Raw genomic sequence first — 25,201 nt, 5'->3', positions numbered from 1 at the left:
TGTTGAGCCTTCACACATTGATGCATCAGTATTAACAATCTAATCTTACTTTAGATACTTTCAAGTATAGTTTGCTGATAATATCTCTGTACTTTTACTTACACCAGAACAGTACTTTGGCTCCATCATGTGCTCATAAATAGTCTGACAAGTACCGTCAGCTGTTTTTAACCAGGAAAAGAAAAGTGAACAGAATCAGAGGAAGAGTTAGAGAAATATCAGCAAAGCCTGAGGAGCCAAGAAATATTTTACAACTAAAAACTTTGATGTTTTCAAACGTGGAGCAGGTTTTAACTGAGGCTTTGTTGTAAAACAGGAAACACAGTTGATAACCACATCCTCTTCTCTCTGATCGCTTGTCTTGTTCTGCCATTCTAACTTCAGTCATCAGGAAGTGAAGCTCAGACAGTCGTTGTCACTGAGAGGTGAAATGGCGCAGAGAGCAGTTCAGCTGGACCGAGAGACTTTCTCTTGTTCGATCTGTTTGGATCTGCTGAAGGATCCGGTGGCTACTCCCTGTGGACACAGCTACTGCAAGAACTGTATTGAAGATCACTGGGACACAGAGGATGAGAGGAGGATCCACAGCTGCCCTCAGTGCAGGAAGAGCTTCACACCGAGGCCTGAGCTGCTGAAAAACACCATGTTAGCAGCTTTAGTGGAGGAGCTGAAGAAGACTGGACTCCAAGCTGCTCCTGCTGATCACTGCTATGCTGGACCTGAAGATGTGGCCTGTGATGTCTGCACTGGGAGTAAACTGAAAGCCCTCAAGTCCTGTCTGTTCTGTCTGGTTTCTTTCTGTGAGAAACACCTCCAGCCTCATTATGAATCACCTCCATTTAAAAAACACAAGCTGGTGGAGCCGTCCAAGAAGCTCCAGGAAAACATCTGCTCTCGTCATGATGAGGTGATGAAGATGCTCTGCCGTACTGATCAGCAGTGTATCTGTTATCTCTGCTCTGTGGAGGAACATAAAGGCCACGACACAGTGTCAGCTGCAGCAGAGAGGACTGAGAGGCAGAGAGAGCTGGAGGGGAGTCGACAAAACATCCAGCAGAGAATCCAGGACAGAGAGGAAGATGTGAAGGTGCTTCAACAGGAGGTGGAGGCCATCAATGGCTCTGCTGATGAAGCAGTGGAGCAAAGTGAGAAGATCTTCATGGAGCTGATCCGTCTCACGGAGAAAAGACGCTCTGATGTGAAGCAGCAGGTCAGATCCCAGCAGGAAACTGAAGTGAGTCGAGTCAAACAGCTTCAGGAGAAGCTGGAGCAGGAGATCACTGAGCTGAAGAGGAAAGACGCTGAGCTGAAGAAGCTCTCACACACAGAGGATCACAACCAGTTTCTACACAACTACCCCTCACTGTCAGCACTCAGTGAGTCTACACACTCATCCAGCATCAATATCCGTCCTCTGAAGTACTTTGAGGATGTGACAGCAGCTGTGTCAGAGGTCAGAGACAAACTACAGGACGTCCTGAGAGAGACATGGACAAACATCTCACTGACAGAGACTCAAGTGGATGTTTTACTGCCACAACCGGAGCCCAAGACCAGAGCTGACTTCTTAAGATATTCATGTGACATCACACTGGATCCAAACACAGCACACACACGTCTGTTATTATCTGAGGGGAACAGAAAAGCAACATTAGTGTTTCAACATCAGTCTTATCCTGATCACCCAGACAGATTCACTGAGTGGTTTCAGGTCCTAAGTAGAGAGAGTCTGACTGGACGTTGTTACTGGGAGGTGGAGAGGAGAGGGAGAGATGTTGGTGTAGCAGTCGCATACAAGAACATCAGCAGAGCAGGGAGGTCAGATGAAAGTTTATTTGGATTGAATGACAAATCTTGGATGTTATATTGTTCCACAGACAGTTATATCTTTCATTACAACAAAGTCCACACTCCCGTCTCAGGTCCTCGGTCCTCCAGAGTTGGAGTGTACCTGGATCACAGTGCAGGTATTCTGTCCTTCTACAGCGTCTCTGAAACCATCACTCTCCTCCACAGAGTCCAGACCACATTCACTCAGCCTCTCTATGCTGGACTTTGGTTTGACTGGTTTTCTGACTCTGCTGAGTTTTGTAAAGTCAAATAGACAGAAGTCATTTCAGGGTCAGTGGGTTAAATTCTGTGTTTCATTTCTTCACACTTGTTGTGTTTCCATCATTGTTGCTGAGAGCTGATTGTTGTGGCGTTTCTTCACTGCACACAGATCAGCTGTCAATCAAACATGATGGGCGGTACTTTGACGTCTTCCATTTAATTTTAAAAGTCTGTATGATGTAGTACATTAAAGCAGAGAAACTGTGACGTAACATGCTGCTCAAATATTCAATTTAAGAGGATTTAAAAGAGAAATAATGAGACGTTATGAGCGTATTGAGTAACATTTATGTCAAGATGACTGTTATTGATTGTATCTGAGTTGATTTGTGAAAGTAGAAGTGAACAATAAAGTGATGTCCATCAGTATCTACAGTATCTGGTGTTATTATTAAGAAAGGGGCGGCTCAGAGAGTTTTTTCTTCTTCCAGCTCCTGTTTGGTTCACTGAATGTGTCGAAGCGTAACCGGGTGGTAAATCTACTCAGAATTCAATTCACAGTCAGGTTTGGGATCGCTCTCAAACATGTTTAAATGTTCACGTTTTCTTTGTTGTTTTCTGTTGAGTGTAACATCATGTGACCACACGTCCACATTTTCAGGGACAGTCCCGGTTTTCAAAAGAACGCTATGTCGTTTTGGAGAGGTCAGAATTTGAATACTTAGAATATCAATGATGTAATAATACAAACTCAGAAATATGTTGTTGTACACTGCCTCACACGGAGCACCATATGTGGTACTTTGTGCAACATTAAAGGAATAGTTCACTCTAGAACGAAATTCAGTCATTATCGACTCACCCTCATGCTGATGAGAAGTCCGGTGTAGTTTCTTATTCCTCAAAGTGCAGCTGGAGACCCGTGGGGGTACCCTCCGGCAGCAAAAATCCATATAACGGGCGTCAATGTGTACGCGAGTCTCCCCCTTACAGCGTTTGCACTACAGAAGCTGCGCCAGACAAGATCAACGAGACTCGCGATAGATACACACAGGTATTTATATCCAGCTGTGAGTTTCAAAGTTTCAAATCACTAGTGCAGGCAGATCCCTCTTGTGTTTGTGTGTCGCTCGGTCGCTCACAGCTGGATGTCTCGTTGATCTTGTCTGGCGCGGCTTCCGTAGTGCAAACGCTGTGAGGGAGACTCGCGTGCACGCGGGAGCGTGCCTCCAGGCAAATATAGTATAGTGACTGTTTAGGCTAGAAAAATGTACTAAATGACGTTGTTTCGAGTAAACTCTGGATGTCGCCACTTCAGGACACTTGGATTGCAGCGGACGAGCAGTATGGAGGAATATTACAAAGTTTTTGTGTCGTTTTATGGACCTTTTCGTCTCGGACGCCATTTACGCCCGTTATATGGATTTTTACTACAGGAGGGTACCCCCGTGGGTCTCCAGCTGCACTTTGAGGAATAAAAGACTACACCGGATTTCTCATCAGCATGAGGGTGAGTCGATAATGACTGAATTTCGTTCTAGAGTGAACTATTCCTTTAATAGGTAGTTTTTTTGTTAAATTTGCTGTCAATAATAATTAATAATTATCAGGGATAATTGTTAATTATGATAAATAATAAGATCCAATTCATATTAGATCACCTCGGGGCACTACCCTTGAAGAAGGGAAAAGATAGCCAATTCACCAAATCAGTCTCAGAAAAAGGTACTAAACTGTCAGTTTGTGACTCTGATTAATAATTAACTTAATAACTACAACCAATATTACCATAACAGCTAGTAATGGTCGAAGGATTTTGGAGTCCTTGACAGAGTAGAGGTTGGCAACATTCACTCTTGTACAATATTAAATAGACAGCATGAAGGTTCAAACGTCTTTTATTTAACACAATGATGCAAACACACAAACTGACATGTACTATATACAGGTGTGTGTGTGTGTGTGTGTATGTGTGTCTGGAAGAACAAAGAAACAATGGTGGTGCTCACACCGTGTGCTCACTGATATCACATGTGGATGTGATATGCTCCGGCTGAAAGAGTGTGTGCGCGTGTGTTATAGAAGATGGTTAGTTGCATGCAAAGACCCTGAGTCTGTATGAAGCATAATTCAACTAACATCAAATAAGCTGTGTAGCAAAGCAAACTACCAATAACCTGACCTGAGATCACAATAACACCAAAACTGTGAACAAACATGTAGGTTGAACACATTTGCATTACATCAACCATAGTTAAAAGTCCTGTGCTTAGCCGTGCTATGCTATGCTGTGTGCTATCTAGGCCCAGTTCAACATTACCAGTCTTTGAAGGAAAGGTGCTGGTGGTTCCTTGGCTGATGAGCCAAGCAGGAGAAGGTTGTAATCCCAATGTTGAACAATGCTGTTCTTGCTGTGCAAGGTCTGATGAAAGACAGCAGGTGGAGGAAACTGGTCACTTCTTTCCTATGCAAGGATAGCAGCTCGGTGCTAACTTGCTTGGTATTCCTTGGATTGTGTAGTTAGCGGGCAAGCTTTGCGTTGCAGCTGCTGGCGCTAAGTAAGCTGGAATACTAGCAGGACCTCCCATTGCTGCAGTGAGGAGAAGTTCTTTGGGCCTGCTGGAAATGCAGCTGACAGCTCTCAGCAGCTGTGAGGCCCAGAAGAATCCAGGAGAAGAGAACTTGAGGGCAGGCAGCCCCGTGGGGAGGCAGGTGGAGAAGAGAGAGAACAAAGGAAGGAGCTGGAGTGTTGACTATTTGGTCAGTGGGGGGTCTGTCACCCTGATTAATAGTAGCTCAAAGCTGAATTTGCACCTAGGTGTGAAGACTGGAGAATTCTGGGAAACTGCGTTCAGTTCAGAGTCCCTTTTGAAATCCACAGTGAACGACATCATCTGTGGGTCCCAACAATGTATTTGTTCCATCAGTGAATAAACAAGCTGTGCACATATAAAAAAAAGTGAAACAGTATAAATTGCGTTGTCCTTTAAGGTCAGTTTGTTTATTCAGAAATAGATTAAGATCTTTCTCTTCTCATCAACATTTCTTCACCAAAAGTGCAGAGTGCTCCTTTAACTGTGCGTTAAAACCAAAGTGAAATCTTCTTTGACTTTTCTTATTATACTGAAGTTATTTATCTGGTGTCTTCCCTACTGCCTTCAAATCAGCAGTGGTGAGGCCCTTTCTGAAGAAGAGTAACTTAGATCCCAACACTCTTAACAACTACCGACCTGTATCTAACTTACCTTTTTTAAACAAAATTTTAGAAAAACTGGTTTTTATCCAACTCAATGAATTTTTAAATAGAAACAATATTTTAGAGAAGTATCAGTCGGGTTTTAGGACAAACCACAGCATCGAGACAGCCCTGTTGAAAATTGTTAATGACATCAGGTGTAACATGGACTCACAGAAACTTTCAGTCCTGGTGCTACTGGATCTTAGTGCTGCCTTTGATACAGTAGATCACCACACCCTGATAAACAGACTCAAAAACCTGGTGGGCCTCTCTGGCACTGTTTTAAAACTGGTTCAACTCCTACTTTAATGACCGACAATTTCTTGTAAGTATGGATACATGTTCCTCAAAAACCTATGAAATACACTGTGGGGTGCCCCAAGGCTCAATTTTAGGCCCAATACTTTTTGATCTATATATGCTTCCACTTGGTGACGTCATCAGGAGACACGGCGTAAATTTTCATAGTTATGCTGATGACACACAGCTCTATATCGCCGTGTCTCCTGAAGACACGAGGCCAGTTGACATTCTTCTTAACTGAATTTTAGATATAAAATCATGGATGCCAGAGAATTTCCTGCAGCTCAACCGGGACAAAACAGAAGTTTTAATTATTGGTCCTGAAGCCAAGAGAGAGAAACTTTTACCAAAACTACTAAAGACTTTAAACCTTCACAATGTGTCAAGAACCTTGGTGTCATTTTTGATTCTGAGCTTGATTTTATTCCTCATATTAAGGATGTTACAAAGATAGGGTTTTATCATCTCAAGAACATAGCCAGAATCCACCCGTTTCTCTCTCGGTCAAACACGGAGGTGCTGATGCATGCTTTTATCTCATGTCGCATAGATTACTGCAATGCCCTGCTTTCTGATCTTCCCATAAAGAGCACTTCCAAACTCCAGCTACTTCAAAATTCAGCCGCACGTGTGCTGACAAGGACCAGAAGGCAGGAGCACATTACACCTGTTTTAAAGTCGCTGCATTGGCTCCCCGTGCGTTTCAGGATCGATTTTAAGGTTCTTTTGTTAGTTTTTAAGTGTCTTAACGGTCTTGGGCCTTCTTATCTATCTGATTTGTTTTGAAATTACCAACCCTCGCGGACCCTGAGGTCCTCCGGCTCCAACCTTTTAGTCATCCCAAGTGTTCGGACAAAAACCCACGGTGAGGCATCCTTTTATTACTATGGCCCACGTCTGTGGAATGGCCTGCCGGAGAGCCTCAGGACCGCAGAGACTGTTGATGTTTTTAAAAGCAGGCTCAAGACACACCTTTTTAACTTGGCTTTTAATTGATTTCTTCTTATCCTTCTTCTAAACTCCTTTTTACTAGTCATTTATGGCATTTTACTCAGATCTTAGGTTGTTTTTTTGTTTTTTTAATTTTTTTTTTAAATTAATTTTTTAAGGACCTTTTAGGATACAGCTTTAAGAATGGTATCTTAGCTTTTTTCTTTTAGTCTCTTTCTTAATATTCCTAACTACTTTTAACTTATTTTAATGTTGATTTTATCCTGTTTTCTTTTTATCTTCTAGCTCCAGTGTTTTCCTCACGGGGGGCCCTCCACGTTGGGGGTAGTTTGATCCGCCTGTGGGGGTGCTGCCCTGGGGGCTGTCCTGGCCTGGAGGGATGGGGTGGCACTGCACCACGGCCATCTCCACAGTCGTGGTGTGGGCTCCTCTGTCTGTCCTGGTTGGGTGGTTCCTGTGGCGGTGCCCCCTTGTGGCCACGGATCTACATGACTTCCCGGCGTTGATGGCTCCCCAACGATGCTTTCCTCACCTGGATCCTCAGTGCCCAGCCATATCATATCTTAACGAGTGTATGTTTGCGGCTGTGTGTGCATGCCTAAGTGAGTGAGTATGTGTGTGTACTTGTGCACATGTGTGTGCTTGACAATCTCACATGCTGTTGCAGACTTTGGTCACAAGCTGGTAGTACTGAGCAGTGTTATTGAGTCATTAAGTGCATTCTGGTCTTTTCTTTCTGTTTGAAGACAAAAAAGTCACAAAATGAACACAAATGTGTTATTTTTTCTCTTTAGTCATCTCACGACCCCTCAGTTTTATCTTGTGACCCTTGAGAGGGGCCCGACCCCTAGGTTGGGAACCACTGCACTGAACTGGCTCCACCTTGAGCAGCTTCAACAGTAACATGTACAGTATATATATGTCCTGTGTTGAACTACCAGCTGTTGTTTCTTTATGCTATATCGTATTGTATTATTGTATAATGACAAATAAATGATGTTGAGCCTTCACACATTGATGCATCAGTATTAACAATCTAATCTTACTTTAGATACTTTCAAGTACAGTTTGCTGATAATATCTCTGTACTTTTACTTATTATTTTAAATGCAGGACTTTTACTTGTAATGTCTTTTTGAAAGATTTTTACATTGTTGTATTTGTACCTAAGTAAAGTATCTGAATACTTCCTCCACCAGTGTCTTAGAAGAAAGTCTCACTGGTCTGCAACTCAACACCAGAACGGTACTTTGGCTCCATCATGTGCTCATAAATAGTCTGACAAGTACCATCAGCTGTTTTTAACCAGGAAAAGCAAAGCGAACAGAATCAGAGGAAGAGTTAGAGAAATATCAGCAAAGCCTGAGGAGCCAAGAAATATTTTACAACTAAAAACTTTGATGTTTTCAAATGTGGAGCAGGTTTTAACTGAGGCTTTGTTGTAAAAGAGGAAACACAGTTCAGATTCACAGAGCGGCTCCTCGTCCTGGAGCGAGTCCCAGCTCGATCAGCCCTCCCTCTTCTTCCTCCTCTCACACACAGCAGCTCCACTCTGTCAGGATGTTTCCTTGTTCCCTCCCCTTCCGATCTACAGTTTGTGGTTGGGTGTAACTGAGCTGACGTCCTCATTCACTGCACAAACACACCCTGGTCAGATCAGAGCTCAGACTAGTTTCAGTTATCAGGAAGTGAAGCTCAGACAGTCGCTGTCACTGAGAGGTGAAATGGAGCAGAGAGCAGTTCAGCTGGACCGAGAGACTTTCTCTTGTCCGATCTGTTTGGATCTACTGAAGGATCCGGTGACTACTCCCTGTGGACACAGCTACTGCAAGAACTGTATTAACGCTCACTGGGACACAGAGGATGAGAGGAGGATCCACAGCTGCCCTCAGTGCAGGCAGAGCTTCACACCGAGGCCTGAGCTGCTGAAAAACACCATGTTAGCAGTTTTAGTGGAGGAGCTGAAGAAGACTGGACTCAAAGCTGCTCCTGCTGATCACTGCTATGCTGGACCTGAAGATGTGGCCTGTGATGTCTGCACTGGGAGGAAACTGAGAGCCCTCAAGTCCTGTCTGCAGTGTCTGGCCTCTTACTGTGAGAAACACCTCCAGCCTCATTATGAATCACCTCCATTTAAAAAACACAAGCTGGTGGAGCCGTCCAAGAAGCTCCAGGAGAACATCTGCTCTCGTCATGATGAGGTGATGAAGATGTTCTGCCGTACTGATCAGCAGTGTATCTGTTATCTCTGCTCTGTGGAGGAACATAAAGGCCACGACGCAGTTTCAGCTGCAGCAGAGAGGACTGAGAGGCAGAGAGAGCTCGAGGTGAGTCGACAAAACATCCAGCAGAGAATCCAGGACAGAGAGGAAGATGTGAAGGTGCTTCAACAGGAGGTGGAGGCCATCAATGGCTCTGCTGATAAAGCAGTGGAGCACAGTGAGAAGATCTTCACCGAGCTGATCCGTCTCATGGACAAAAGACGCTCTGATGTGAAGCAGCAGGTCAGATCCCAGCAGGAAACTGAAGTGAGTCGAGTCAAACAGCTTCAGGAGAAGCTGGAGCAGGAGATCACTGAGCTGAAGAGGAAAGACGCTGAGCTGAAGAAGCTCTCACACACAGAGGATCACAACCAGTTTCTACACAACTACCCCTCACTGTCAGCACTCAGTGAGTCTACACACTCATCCAGCATCAATATCCGTCCTCTGAAGTACTTTGAGGATGTGACAGCAGCTGTGTCAGAGGTCAGAGACAAACTACAGGACGTCCTGAGAGAGACATGGACAAACATCTCACTGACAGAGACTCAAGTGGATGTTTTACTGCCACAACCAGAGAACATGACCAGAGCTGACTTCTTAAGATATTCATGTGACATCACACTGGATCCAAACACAGCAAACACAGAGCTGTTATTATCTGAGGGGAACAGAAAAGCAACATACATGAGACAACAACAGTCTTATTCTAGTCACCCAGACAGATTCACTGGATGGGAGCAGGTCCTGAGTAGAGAGAGTCTGACTGGACGTTGTTACTGGGAGGTGGAGAGGAGAGAGAAAGGAGTTGGTGTAGCAGTCGCATACAAGAATATCAGCAGAGCAGGGATCTCAGATAAATGTAGATTTGGACACAATGACAAATCTTGGATCTTACATTGTTTCACAAACAGTTATAACTTTTCTCACAACAAAGTCCAAACTCGCTTCTCAGGTCCTGTGTCCTCCAGAGTTGGAGTGTACCTGGATCACAGTGCAGGTATTCTGTCCTTCTACAGCGTCTCTGAAACCATCACTCTCCTCCACAGAGTCCAGACCACATTCACTCAGCCTCTCTATGCTGGACTTCAGTTTTACTTGCCTCCTGGATACTCTGCTGAGTTTTGTAAACTCAAATAGACAGAAGTCATTTCAGGGTCAGTGTGTTAAATTCTGTGTCTCATTTCTTCACACTTGTTGTGTTTCCATCATTGTTGCTGAGAGCTGATTGTTGTGGCGTTTCTTCACTGCACACAGATCACCTGTCAATCAAACATGATGGGCGGTACTTTGACGTCTTCTATTTAATTTTAGAAGTCTGTATGTAGTACATTAAAGCAGAGAAACTGTGACGTAACACGCTGCTCAAATATTCAATTTAAGAGGATTTAAAAGAGAAATAATGAGACGTTATGAGCTGTAAATGTTGGAGTTTGTTCAGTCGGCGCTCCTTCCTGTGTCTGTTCAGCCACGGAGGCTCTCGCTGCTCGTGATGACTTCAGTTTACATGATCATAATCAATAAGGAGATGCTCCATTATTTGCTTGTACATAGCTGAGATTCTGCTCCAACAAACTGATTGTGTGGATGAAGTGAATCTGTTCATGAAATCATTGAACAAGAGTGGTTTAACAGACTTTACTGATGGGACGTGTGAACAAACTGGAAAGTGTGTCCATGTTTTGCTGTTTTGAACAAAGGACGGTTCAGATTTTGATTCTCTTCATATTTTGTTCTGTTCACTTGTTCTTCCATATTTTGAGGTGCGGGGCAACTCGTCTATGACTCGTACCAAACCTTTGTATGTGTCAGAGAAAAGAGCAATAAGACTTATAAACGAGGTGGATGAAAGAAAACAGCAACAGACCGTTTATCAGGTCACACGTGATGAAATTTAAAGATTGAGCTGATTTGAAAACGTTATCAGTCGTGTGTAAAGACAGAAATCAGCTGAACATCTACAGAGGTTGTTTATATTAAGATCACATTTAATTTTAAAAGTCTGTATGATGTAATACATTAAAGCAGAGACACTGTGACGTAACATGCTGCTCAAATATTTAATTTAAGAGGATTTAAAAGAGAAATAATGAGACGTTATGAGCTTATTGAGTCACATTTATGTTAAGATGACTGTTATTGATTGTATCTGAGTTTGTGAAAATACAATTGAACAATAAAGTGATGTCCATCAGTATCTACAGTATCTGGTGTTATTATTAAGAAAGGGGCAGCTCAGAGAGATTTTTCTTCTTCCTGCTCCTGTTTGGTTCATTGAATGTGTTGAAGTGTAACCGGATGGCTGTTTTTAAAATAACGCTATGTCGTTTTGGAGATGTCAGAATTTTAACACTTACAATATTAATGTGGTAATAATACAAACTTGGAAATATGTTGTTGTATGTCGCCTCACACGGGGCACCATATGTGGTACTTCATGCAACATTAACAGGGAGTTTGGGGTTAAATTTGGCTGTAAATAATAATCAGTGATTATCAGGGATAATTATTAATTATGATAAATAAGATCCAATTTACATAAGATCATATCGGTTTTCTTTAGGCAGAAAAAAAATCAGTCAATGAAGATCTTTCTTTTCTCATTAACATTTCCTCCTCAAAACTACAGAGTGCTCCTTTAACTGTGCGTTAAAACGTGAAATCTTCTCTGACTTTTTCTGATTTGGCTGGTAGAAACCGATACGATGAAATATCCTCATGTAAAACATTTGCAGAATTAACATGAAGGTCCAAATAGTTAAGACTGTGATGTAGACAGCATTTATCAACGTTTATAAAGTCTCTCCTGACTTAACAACTCACTAAATTGAGTGATTTTTAAAGGGAGTCTGGTGACTTTCTCAACAGAATTCAAAGAAGTAGTATTTATTGGTTACTGTTTACTGTATTTGTGTAATTTTAAATATTTACTGTTAATTGAATGTTATCTTCTTTGGTATATTGAATGTAAATGATTAAATCAGTTGAAACAGTGAGTTCAAACAGCTGCTGGGATGTAAGATGACCTGTAGACTCAGAAGCAGACAGGCTGGTACAGAGGTGCTGCCACAACATGCCCATTTTTATATAGTTGTATTTATACTTCAGTAAAGTATCTGAATACTTCTTCCACCAGTATCTTAGAAGAAAGTCTCACTAGTCTGCAACTCAACACCAGAACGGTACTTTGGCTCCTTCATGTGCTCATAAATAGTCTGACAAGTAACGTCAGCTTTTTTTAACCAGGAAAAGAAAAGTGAACAGAATCAGAGGAAGAGTTAGAGAAATATCAGCAAAGCCTGAGGAGCCAAGAAATATTTCACAACTAAAAAATTTGATGTTTTTAAACGTGGAGCAGGTTTTAACTGAGGCTTCGTTGTAAAACAGGAAACAAAGTTGATAACCACATCCTCTTCTCTCTGATCGCTTATCTTGTTCCGCCATTCTAACTTCAGGTATCAGGAAGTGAAGCTCAGACAGTCATTGTCACTGAGAGGTGAAATGGCACAGAGAGCAGTTCAGCTGGACCGAGAAACAATTTCTTGTCCGATCTGTTTGGATCTACTGAAGGATCCGGTGACTATTCCCTGTGGACACAGCTACTGCAAGAACTGTATTAAAGATCACTGGGACACAGAGGATGAGAGGAGGATCCACAGCTGCCCTCAGTGCAGGAAGAGCTTCATACCAAGGCCTGAGCTGCTGAAAAACACCATGTTAGCAGTTTTAGTGGAGGAGCTGAAGAAGACTGGACTCCAAGCTGCTCCTGCTGATCACTGCTATGCTGGAACTGAAGATGTGGCCTGTGATTTCTGCACTGGGAGGAAACTGAAAGCCCTCAAGTCCTGTCTGCAGTGTGTGGCCTCTTACTGTGAGAAACACCTCCAGCCTCATTATGATGTGGCTCCATTAAAGAAACACAAGCTGGTGGAGCCGTCCAAGAAGCTCCAGGAGAACATCTGCTCTCGTCATGATGAGGTGATGAAGATGTTCTGCCGTACTGATCAGCAGTGTATCTGTTATCTCTGCTCTGTGGAGGAACATAAAGGCCACGACACAGTGTCAGCTGCAGCAGAGAGGACTGAGAGGCAGAGAGAGCTAGAGGGGAGTCGACAAAACATCCAGCAGAGAATCCAGGACAGAGAGGAAGATGTGAAGGTGCTTCAACAGGAGGTGGAGGCCATCAATGGCTCTGCTGATGAAGCAGTGGAGCACAGTGAGAAGATCTTCACTGAGCTGATCCGTCTCATGGAGAAAAGATGCTCTGATGTGAAGCAGCAGGTCAGATCCCAGCAGGAAACTGAAGTGAGTCAAGTCAACGAGCTTCAGGAGAAGCTGGAGCAGGAGATCACTGAGCTGAAAAGGAAAGATGCTGAGCTGAAGAAGCTCTCACACACAGAGGATCACAACCAGTTTCTACACAACTACCCCTCACTGTCAGCACTCAGTGAGTCTACACACTCACCCAGCATCAATATCCGTCCTCTGAAGTACTTTGAGGATGTGACAGCAGCTGTGTCAGAGGTCAGAGACAAACTACAGGACGTCCTGAGAGAGACATGGACAAACATCTCACTGACAGTGACTCAAGTGGATGTTTTACTGTCACAACCAGAGAACATGACCAGAGCTGACTTCTTAAGATATTCATGTGACATCACACTGGATCCAAACACAGAAAACACACTTCTGTTATTATCTGAGGGGAACAGAAAAGCAACATACACGAGTCAACAACAGTCTTATTCTAGACACCCAGACAGATTCACTTGGTGGGTTCAGGTCCTGAGTAGAGAGAGTCTGACAGGACGTTGTTACTGGGAGGTGGAGAGGAGAGGAGGAGCTGGTGTAGCAGTCGCATACAAGAATATCAGCAGAACAGGGAGGTCAGATGAATGTGGATTTGGATTCAATGACAAATCTTGGTCGTTATATTGTTCCACAGACCATTATAACTTTTATTACAACAAAGTCAGAACTCGCGTCTCAGGTCCTGTGTCCTCCAGAGTTGGAGTGTACCTGGATCACAGAGCAGGTATTCTGTCCTTCTACAGCGTCTCTGAAACCATCACTCTCCTCCGCAGAGTCCAGACCACATTCACTCAGCCTCTCTATGCTGGACTTCAGTTTAATTTGTATTCTGGAGAATCTGCTGAGTTTTGTAAACTCAAATAGACAGAAGTCATTTCAGGGTCAGTGGGTTAAATTCTGTGTTTCATTTCTTCAGACTTGTTTTGCTTCCATCATTGTTGCTGAGAGCTGATTGTTGTGGCATTTCTTCACTGCACACAGATCAGCTGTCAATCAAACATGATGGGCGGTACTTTGACATCTTCTATTTCATTTTAAAAGTCTGTATGATGTAGTACATTAAAGCAGAGAAACTGTGACGTAACACGCTGCTCAAATATTCAATTTAAGAGGATTTAAAAGAGAAATAATGAGACGTTATGAGCATATTGAGTAACATTTATGTTAAGATGACTGTTATTGATTGTATCTGAGTTGATTTGTGAAAATAGAAGTGAACAATAAAGTGATGTCCATCAGTATCTACAGTATCTGGTGTTATTATTAAGAAAGGGGCAGCTCAGAGAGGTTTTTCTTCTTCCTGCTCCCGTTTGGTTCATTGAATGTGTTGAAGTGTAACCGGATGGCTGTTTTTAAAAGAACACTATGTCGTTTTGGAGATGTCAGAATTTTAACACTTACAATATTAATGCGGTAATAATACAAACTCGGAAATATGTTGTTGTACATCGCCTCACACGGGGCACCATATGTGGTACTTCATGCAACATTAACAGGGAGATTTAGGTTAAATTTGGCTGTAAATAATAATCAGTGATTATCAGGGATAATTATTAATTATGATAAATAAGATCCAATTTACATTACATCACATTGGGTTTCTTTAGGCAGAAAAAAAAATCAGGCAATGAAGATCTTTCTCTTCTCATCAACATTTCTTCCTCAAAACTACAGAGTGCTCCTTTAACTGTGCGTTAAAACGTGAAATCTTCTCTGACTTTTTCTGATTTGGCTGGTAGAAACCGATATGATGAAATATCCTCATGTAAAACATTTGCAGAATTAACATGAAGGTCCAAATAGTTAAGAATGTGATGTAGACAGCATTTATCAAAGTTTATAAAGTCTCTCCTGACTTAACAACTCACTAAATTGAGTGATTTTTAAAGGGAGTCTGGTGACTTTCTCCACAGGATTCAAAGAAGTAGTATTTATTGGTTACTGTTTACTGTATTTGTGTAATTTTAAATATTTACTGTTAATTGAATGTCGTCTTCTTTGGTATATTGAATGTTTACAATATGAGTGAAATGTGAAGCAGTGACAATCTCACATGCTGTTGCAGACTTTGGCCACAAGGTGGTAGTATTGAGCAGTGTTATTGAGTCATAAGTGCATTCTGGTCTTTTCTTCCTGTTTAAACAACCTGGAGATTTGCTGTGTGGACAGTGCTGTGACATGTGTCTGTAAATACAAACACATCCTGTGAAATACTCTGGTACAAACACTTAAAAGATGTCATCTGTCCATATTTCAACCCTCAAAGACGCCTGACTCTCCTGTATTTATTTAGTATTTCCCTCCTTATTCGATCAGTCAGCATCAAGTGTCAAACATCATTTGATTCAGGAGAAGCTGAAGTTTCAGTCTAAATCACTTCAAGTCTCAGGTTTACATTTGTTTTCTCTTTTCTCAGATGAATTTACCAGAATTTTTAAAAAACGCCAGTCAAAATTTGCCATCTGAAGTCCCGGTGGTCAGAGGAAACACATATCAACGGGGGAACAGAATTTGACACCAGACACCTACAATCCCAATCGTCAGAATAAATGTTAGCTAAGTACATTTCTGTAAAATCACAGATGATTTACAACTTGATGCTCAGTTTTCTTTTCCTCTCTCTTCTATTTCTCTCGATGAGCTGATGCTCTGGATACGTTTAGGCACAAAAACAACCTGATGAGGGTCAGAAAAACATCTTGGTTTGGCTGAAAACACCTGTTTTGGTCGCTACAAACACAGCTGGAAATGTCCTGTGTCCTCCTTAAAAATACAGAGTGGTGTCACACTTACAAATGTTGAAACGCAGACAATCCACTTCAGGGAGGTCAGCTAATAAACCTGTGATGTGAACATGATATGACACGTTTTGTACAAATGTCAGTATGGTACATAGAAGAAGAGAAGAAGAAGAAGAAGATGATGAAGAGAAGAAGAGTTTCCACATTTCTTCCAGTTGTTCCCTTGTTACCTGGGGATAGTGACCGGGGAAAACAGTGCCTCTTCCTGTTTTGTTGCAGGATGACAAGTTAAAGCAGAAAAGTCAGTTTAGTTTCTACATTAACACGAACCAGTCAACGTGGAATAAAAGAAGAGCTGAGAACAAAACAACTGTTGTTTTCAGGCTCTGCTGTGTTTCTGTACAAACCTGCCCTCGCACATTAAAACATGACATTTATTTTTGTGTTTGAAGAGGTTAAATTTGAACCATTTCACGACCTGCTGTCTTATAAGCTCCACAGCGAAGAGCTGATATATGTGACAGTCAGAGTTACAGGTATGTAATGAAATATCCACACTAACAATGAGCTTTGTGAAGTCCTTCCTTTGTTCTTCACGTTTTTACCGCTCAATGCTTCTCCGTCTGTCACAGAAATTATTCATAATTTTCAATCAGCCATTCGTCTCTGTTTAACAGTAATTGAATTTTGATACGGGGGCAATTATTCACCATTTAAGGTTATTTGCATTAATTTGAAATATTAATGGGTTCTTTTGGGTGAGAGGAGAGATGAGTATTTGGTCACAGAGGAGCTCCACCACTCCAGGCAAATATCCACTGACATTACCCAGCATCCTCTGCTCCGGCAGGTCGACAGAAGTGAGTCCACGGATGTTTCTCATCTAACCTGAATCTAACCACCGTTTCCTCATTTGATCTCCTGTGTGTTTCCTCCTCACGCTGACTTCCTCTCGGTTGGCTGAGAGACGCTAAAAGTTAAAAACATCTGCAGCTCAAATTCACATGTTTTTAAGCCATGCTAGCATCATGGCCCAATGCTAGCATTCAACCCAAACAGAATAAATAAGTTAGGCTGAGGCACAAAAACCACTTTGTTAGGGTTTGGAAAAGATCAGGTTTTGGCTTAAAATACCTGCTTATTTCGATACATACACGGCTACAAAATTGCTCTGATGTCTCATCAAAAACATCCAGTTTAGTTGCCTCTAAGACACCTGCAAAATTTCCCAGACGCCTTCTTAAAAATGTCCAGTTTATGGCTGCAAATTATGCCAGCACCTCATCAAAAATGTCCATGTGTTTTGCTGCTACTAACACGGCTGAAAAATGTCCAGTTGTCTCGTTAAAAATATCTGGTTTTGTCACCACAAACACGACTAGAAAATGTCCTGACATCTCCATAAAAATATCCATTTTACTGGCTGAAAATTGCTCAGCTGGAAACTTTTCCTATGTCCCGTTAAAAATATTCAGCTTTCGACTGCAAATTGTGCCAACATCTCATCGAAAATACCTGGTTGTGTTGACACAAACAGGTGGAAAACATCCTGACGTCTTTCACCACAAACAGGACTGAAAATTGTGCCACCTTCGTCTGCATATTCAATCCGGTTTTGTCGCCACAAACACGACTGAAAATATTCCCCAACTTCTTGTTAAAAATATCCAGTTTTCTGGCTGCAAATTGTCCTGATGTCTTGTCAGAAATATTCAGTCTTGTTGCCAGTATCACAGCTGGATATTCTCCAGACTTCTTCTTAAAAATATCCTGTTTTTGGCTGCAAATTGCGACAATATCGCGTTGAAAATATCCAGTTTTGCTGCTACTGACACGGCTAGAATATGTCCTGAAATCTCATCAAAAACATCCTGTTTTGTTGCCACGAACACGGCTGGAAAATCTCCCGACATACTGTTAAAAACATACAGTGGTTTCACGCTTATATTGCCAACATTTATTCTGCCGATTGGGTGGAACCACGTCATGATGCAATGTCTTCTTTGTAGGGTCCATGTTGTTTCCACATCACGACTTACAGGCTCCTGAACACACCGTGGTGGGAAGAACGACTTCCCAACTCAGGAAATGGGAAGATCTGAGGAGCATGTGAATGCAGTATACTGTAAGTACAGCTTCACAGAGCTGCCGGCGTGGCTGCAGACTCTTCTTTTTTTTTCAATTTCCCTCCAGGTACCAGATGATAATAGGCAATCCTGTGGTGTTACATTTTCCCCTCAAATTTCAAGTATAATGAGATTTTGGGGCTGGACACGGGGAGGTCAGAGCGGCTGTGAGGCTGTGAGATAAGAACAGATTCGTCAGAGAGAAGTCGGTTTCGGTCTGGAATAACGCTCAGAGTGTCAGACGTTTCAGCCCAGATTGATTTGACACCCCGATAAGATATTCAGGAGGAGGACGGCCAGCTCATGAAATTTGCAGATCCTGATTGAATTTAGGATATTTTCATAAAGGCCATGTGCTGTGTGTGTGTGTGTGTGTGTGTGTGTGCAGGCTGTTGTTGGCTCAGATCGGGGGGTGGTGCTGGTGCTGGTGCTGGTGCTGGTGGGGGGGTCAGATGTCTTTCTCAGCTGTTCCCCTCCTCTCTTACGGGATTTGAGAGAGGAGGGGGCGACTCCTCCACCCATCAGTGTAGGTGCTCTCTTACATCAAGCAGACAGATATTGGATCTTTCTCTTGTCTTACACGCCTCTCTGTCTGGTCACGCTTGACTGTCCTCAGCCTTTGTGCATTTTGACAGACCTCAAAGGCTTCAAGGAGTCCAGGTTCCCCCCCAAAACACCACCCACCTGCCCACCACCACCACCACCATCACTGACAATTCTGAATAAGTCAATAAATGTTGCGTTATGAAATTTGTTCAGTTATGATTCTGTAAAATGTTTTTTTTCCCAACATGAAGATTTAAATTCTGTTTTTAAGGCATTTTCTGTTGGAAAATAGTGAATCCCTTATTGGTTGGAAGCACTTTACAGTAAGATACACAAAAATGTGATTAGTTACTGAGGAACGAATCAGGAACGACTTGATAGTTAATGAATCGTTAATTCATAATTCCTCAACAACTGTGATTTCAGGACTAGATGCTAAAAATGATGAGTTACTGCAGAACAGACTGGGAGATACAACATTACTGAGTCATTAGTTAAAGATTACATCATAAAAACGTGTGAATCAACATACTGACTTAACTGTGAACCACCCAGTGAGTGTCACGAACTAGTGACGCCTCATTATATACAAACTAGAATCTTTCTCAGTATAACGAACACGATGACGCGACACCGATGAGTTTCTTTTCTTCTGGCGTGGCAGAAATACGCCGCCGTATGTTAAAGCTCCCAAATTCTCTGAAAAAAAAATCACTCTTCAGCCCTGATGCTGCATTTCTTCTGAGATCCTACCATCAAGTATTTAGCGCGGGACTTTGTGAAGTCAGAACGATTCATTTTCATGTCCTGAATCTGCCAGAATCCACCTCGAGAAAATGAAGAAATCCCGCTGACTTCACAGACTGAACGACGTCGGCTGATATGCAGATCAGGGCCGAAGCGGATACTTTCCCCTCCTTTAACTTCTCCGTTTTAATGTATCACCTTGAGCTCCACAGGGCATCCTCCCAGGAGTCCCTTTGTCTATGAATGCTAATGGGATCTCTCTATGTTAATAATAAATAGCTGCTGATAAAATAATAAATTTCTAATGTCCCTCTCAGACCTTTTTCTCTCCTCCTCCGTCTCAGATTAGTTTATCAGGGCTTCGCCGCCCCAAACACTTTGGGCTTAATTATTTAAAATGCCTGAAAAATTCATACCCTTCTTTTTTTGGGTGCAAAAGCCATCGTTCAGCCTGTGAAAATTTGGAAAAAAGAGGCGTAGAGGGGATGAAATATTCAGCAGCACGCAGGCCCTTCAATTATTTTTCAGATGCATGAATGTTAAAAAACACATGCAGAGTGAAATGAGCATTTTAAGGCGGAATAATTCCTACAGCAATATAATACAGCACTGTCAATTATTTACAGCTAAATCTCCCCACCGACACATTTATGTTTAATCACATTCAGGGAATTTGGATACAATCACTTGGCTATCATTTGTTTTGTTTTTTTTCACCCTGAAGCATTGCAATTAAGTGTAAGAAATAAAAGTTAGAGGATATTTTATGCTGACAAATAAAAAAATAATTAAATTAAAAAAATTCTCTCCATCGGGGAGTTCGAGTCCAGAGCTCCAGTTTGTTGCTCGCAGGCCTCCAGCTCCTTAACTGCACTGTTAGCAAACACCAGGTAAACCCTCTCTGTAGACTACGGTGATTGCGCTTTTGCAATGCATGATGGGTAATTATTTAGCTTTAGATGGGCATTCTGAAGCGACCATAAAAAAGTTAAAATGGTACAAAGACATACTGTAAGTTGGATACAGCACCGTACAGTACGTTAGCGATAAAATATTGTAGTTTTACAGCATGGTACACATGCTAAAAGGATTACAGGATTACAAGTGGTCCAACAAGGTAGACAGGTTAAAAGGCTAACAGACCCACAAGTGGGTTAACAAGGTACACATGCTAACAACAGGCTAATATGTTAACAAGCTAACAACAGGCTAATAGGATATAGACCTAGAAGAGGTCCAACAAGGTACACATGCCAATGGGCTAACATGCTTACATGCTAACAACATGGTAACAGGCTTATAAGTGGTCCATATTGCTTACAAGCAATATGGTTGGTTTAAGTGAAAACACAGTACATTACTGTAATATTACTGTCATTTTACTGTAAATGTGTATATTTACAATAACTAAATATGCTAATTACAGAATGATATTGTAACTTTTTACATCAAAATACTGTATTTTCCACAGTAAAACTGTCTGACTTACTTTAGAAACACAATATATTCCTGTGATTTTCATCTATCCTGCTGTAAAGTAATCACAGTATTGGTAAACTCTGACTTTACTGTAAAATGACAGTGATCGTTTTCCCAGTGTGGTCGGACACTGAGCTGTGGAGCTGCCTCCGTCCCCGCTGGTTTGTCTCCCATCAATGTTTAACACACAACCAAACATTAAAGAAAAGATGTTTCCATTCTCATCTGTAATTTAAGCGTTCCTCTGTGTTACATCCTATCCCCGGTATCGCTCTGCGCTACACAACTGCTTTTGTTTGCTGGCTGTCATCGTGCTGTATTATTTAGAGGCAGAACAAACAGAAAGCGCTCGCTGTCTTCTTCTCTTCTTCCTAATTCGTTTGAACGCTGGCTCCTCGGGCCTGTCAGTGTAGCTACCACAGGGATCAATTTCACCACAGCAAACCCACTGGATCAGATCAGGTGGGACGCACACACTCTTAAAAACGCCCACGCTGTCTCCGGCGGTACTCTGAGGAGCAGGGTGACGACATCTTCGGGGGGATTTCTTCACACCGAGACGAGATGATTCAGAAAAAAAAACTTCTCTCTTCTCGAAACTTTCTTATTAACTTTTAGGAGGAGAGGGGAGCAGCTTTAATAACAGTCTGAAAATCTGTCATGTAATTGAAAAGAGCATAGATGGTGATGAGAGTTGAATGATGGGCTTGGAGACGTATTTGAGTCTCAAATTAATTTAAATTGCTGCATGACATGCCCAGAGGTTCTGGGTCAGTTTTTTTTATTTTTTATTTCCCTCGTTTCATCTCGTCGTCTGTCCTTGTTTTTAACCTGATACTTAAATAAAGAATACGGAAATAAGACAGAGAAGATCTAAAGATGAATCTTGATTCATCAATTAGCCTGTACCAAACGTGCTTTCTGGGTTTCACCTTCTGACCAAACAATCCATCAATCAGTTAATCAACAAATAAAAACAGCAGGTAAATTGTTAGTAACAGTAATTATTTGTTTCAGCCCTAAACTGGAGACTAACCGATCAGATTTAACTGTCGAGTGCTGCAGGATTGAGTCCAAAAACCTGGAAGTGAATTAACATTTTTTGCACTCTAATTCGCTCATTTCGAGGTCTGTTCACTGTTGTTTTCCTCCCAAAAACGCAGATTTGTTTCCCGAACTGGACTCTGTAGGCATCCAGAGAGAAACATCTCCATCAAACGTGGATTATTCACCTTCCCAGCGAGGCGGCATGACGGCTCGGTCAAGCTTTAAAATGTTAAAAACTAGAAGATGGACGATGTGACATTTGAGTTTTGAGTGAGCTGAACATTACTTTAAAAAAAAAAGCACAAATATGAGTAAAATGAAGTTCAAGCCTTCCTGTGATGATGATGATGATGATGATGATGATGATGATGATGATGATGATGATGATGAAAGCGTTCATTGTGTTGAAAGCAGACAGATTATTAAAACATTTATTAACCAGCTTCATGCAGTAAATTATTCATCTGGACGGCTCATTTTAAAAAATCATGTCTGGTACATAGCTGATATTATTATATTTATAGTTTTATATTAGCATTATAGCATGAATTATTAAGGCCGTCATAAACAGCTTGTGTTGATCGACTGTGATGCTCAGATTTTTTTCATCTTGGACTGAAAGTGATCGATCGAGTGTTGATGTTTATTAATGTAACGACAGGATTCACTCACTAAGTATCAGCCCTGATGTGAACCACATTTACACACAGTGTTTCAGCTGTTAGCTGCTGAATATATGTCGATGTGAATCATTTTGCTCTTCATATTCGCAGTTTGCACTCTAGCGCCATCATCAGGTCAACAATTAATCTACGTTTGTTTTGTTTATGACAGAAAAACCAACTCAATAAAATGTTGTCGGCCATGTTCAGTGCTACACAGCGAATGTTAGCATGCTTTCACGCTAAGCTAAGATGGTGAACATGGTTAATGTCAGCATGCAGTGGTCAATGCTAAAATTAGCATTTAGCTCAAATCTTAGCTGTGCCTGAAGCAACACTCATGTCATATCATTCAGATGATATTTAGACGCAGCTGAGTCGGCAACAAACTCCCTCCGACACTTTGAGAAAAGAAGGTTTATATTGTAGCTTCAGGGGGGCGTCAGCTTGTCGCTGGGCCAGGACCCACTCAGATGCAGCTGTCGTACCTTTGACATTGGGTATTTGGGTCTGAAACCTCTGCTGGCAAATTTTTGTTCCTTAAATTAATTGGACAAAAACTGACCTTTAAAAAAGAAAAGAAAAAACGTTATTTACGCCCTCGACGTGCGATCAAGCTTGTGACGTGCAGCCACTCCGGACGGGGTGCATGCTAACGCTTTTAGCTCAGCAGCTGCAGTGAAGGGTGTAAATAACGTCTTTTCAGATCAATTTGAGATCTCAGGGCTTCTGGAGACTGGGATTACGCCGGACGAACTGCATGGAGCCATTTTATTTTTTCTTCCAGTTGTTTGTTACGTTTTAAATCAAGTCTCCAGCTGCTTCAGGTGTTTAGCAGAACGCTGCAACTCTGTTTTACTGTGAAGCTCCAGAAATGTTTGTGGACTACGAGATTTACAATGTAAACAGTTTGCTTGTATGTCGACACTGTATGTTGCTGTTCATTGTGATATAGAGATGTATTTAAACACGTTTGTTTCCAGCTGTGTTGTCCTCGTTTTTATATTTGTATTTCTTCCTCCTGTAAATTTTTCTTGAACTGTAGCACTCAAATTTCTTGTATCTGATAATTAAAATACTTCAGAGTTATACACATATGTTAAATCTTTATAATGTGGAGACGTTGGGCAGCAGAGATCTGCAGGTGGAGGACAGGAACTGGAACAGAGACACACACTGAGGGCAAAATATGAGAAAATACAATATGTTTTAAACATTAAGTGTATGCAGTGCTGACGATGAGTTGTGGGGACTGTCTCTCTCACGCACACACACGCACACACACACACACACACACACACACACACACACACACTCACACACACACACACACACACACACACACACACACACACACACACACACACACAGACTGGTTATAATCCCTACAGGCCCCGGGGCCTTGCTCTCAGGTCCCTCAACTGGGTGACAACAAACCTGCCTCTCTGATTTATGGAAATGCAGATGGAGTTTTTATTATTACGCCTCCACACACACACACACACACACACACACACACACACACACACACACACACACACACACACACACACACACACTTCTTGGTTCAACTGAAGTGAGGACAAAGGAGGTCAAACACTAAGAAATGTGTCAACTCTGCAGCGAAAATGGTGATTAGATCATGGGCTCAGTGAGTGTGTGTGTGTGTGTGTGCATAAAGACATCTTGATATTTAATTGCAGTAATTAACATCTTTAAGGAGACAATAAATTATACAGTATTTCAGGTCAGTGTGCGGCTGCGGGTGAATATTTGTGTCTGTGGGTTTTGTGCAGTGATGGAAGAAGAATTCAGATCCTTTCTTAAAGTAAAAGTACAGAAGTATTACCTGTAAAATGTACCTGAAGTATTAAAATGCACCCTGAGGCTGATATATCATTATATATAACATTTTAATACTAATGCATCAATGTGTAAGCAGCATTTTACATTTTCTCCAACTCTCCTGCTCACATCCTGTCACCCCCCCGTGTCCTTAAATTTAATGAAACTTCTTACGATATATGAAATTAATGTCCACATTACTTTTATATGTATGATACAATCCAAGCAGGGAAGTCTTCCAGATCATTTCAGGTTGTATTTTAAAACTAATTCACAGATTCTCTCAACAAGACAGTCACCTAAATCTTCACCCTACAAGCAGATCCCTCACATCACTGATACAGCTCTACCTGTGTGGTTCAAATGTCCAACAAAGCACAAAAGCACAAAAAAGGGTTAGAATAGGTATCTGCTTTGCTGTCACAAATACAGCTGCAGATGGACCGACCTGCCGGCAAAATTATCTGATGTTTGTCGCCATAAACGACTTAAAAGTGTCCAGTGGTGTCACGTCAACAAATGTTGAAACGTTGCAGTCCCTCATCAGAAATATCCACCGTCTCCTGCACCTCTCGACATGAAAGCCAGTTAATAAAACGTGATACGACACGTTTATGGAAATAAAGAAAAAATAAAATGTGACCCTGGTGACCGGGCTGAAAGATGTGTCTTTATTTACTTCTACCTTAATAACACAAACACATTCACAGTTATGCCTGTTTTGACTCCAAGATGGTTTATGAAGCTCTTGCCGGCCTGGCAGCTAGATGCTTTTTAAATGCTGGGTAGTGGAGCTTTCCACGTACAGAGGCCTCGTCCTCGCTGCAGCAGCATCCCCATTTCCTGTCATCTCTCTAAGCTGTTCTTTCAATAAAGCCATGAAAAGGCCAAA

At 41.8% G+C, this 25,201-nt stretch overlaps 2 protein-coding genes across 2 annotated transcripts; both read left to right on the top strand.

Annotated features, from left to right (window-relative positions):
* The first annotated feature begins 430 nt into the window (after positions 1-430).
* Positions 431-10,944, top strand: LOC141005651 (uncharacterized). Its single transcript, XM_073477573.1, has 2 exons — positions 431-2,092; positions 8,206-10,944. The coding sequence occupies exons 1-2, from the start codon at positions 431-433 to the stop codon at positions 9,943-9,945; spliced, it is 3,402 nt and encodes a 1,133-aa protein (XP_073333674.1). The 3' UTR covers positions 9,946-10,944.
* A 1,362-nt stretch (positions 10,945-12,306) lies between these two features.
* On the top strand, positions 12,307-14,024 carry LOC141005599 (tripartite motif-containing protein 16-like). The gene has a single exon (XM_073477512.1). The coding sequence runs from the start codon at positions 12,307-12,309 to the stop codon at positions 13,978-13,980; it is 1,674 nt and encodes a 557-aa protein (XP_073333613.1). The 3' UTR covers positions 13,981-14,024.
* The last annotated feature ends 11,177 nt before the right edge of the window (positions 14,025-25,201 follow it).

Source organism: Pagrus major, chromosome 12 (genome assembly GCF_040436345.1).
Source record: "Pagrus major chromosome 12, Pma_NU_1.0".
NCBI lineage: Eukaryota > Metazoa > Chordata > Actinopteri > Spariformes > Sparidae > Pagrus > Pagrus major.
This window is presented reverse-complemented; position numbering and strand designations above follow the sequence as displayed.

What these genes read in the sequence shown, in the direction of transcription:
- LOC141005599 (XM_073477512.1), top strand. Translation starts at nt 12,307, where the DNA reads ATGGCACAGAGAGCAGTTCAGCTGGACCGAGAAACAATTTCTTGTCCG.
- LOC141005651 (XM_073477573.1), top strand. Translation starts at nt 431, where the DNA reads ATGGCGCAGAGAGCAGTTCAGCTGGACCGAGAGACTTTCTCTTGTTCG. An exon ending in CTGACTCTGCTGAGTTTTGT is followed by an intron (nt 2,093 to 8,205) that starts AAAGTCAAATAG and finishes GGTCAGATCAGA; the next exon opens with GCTCAGACTAGTTTCAGTTA.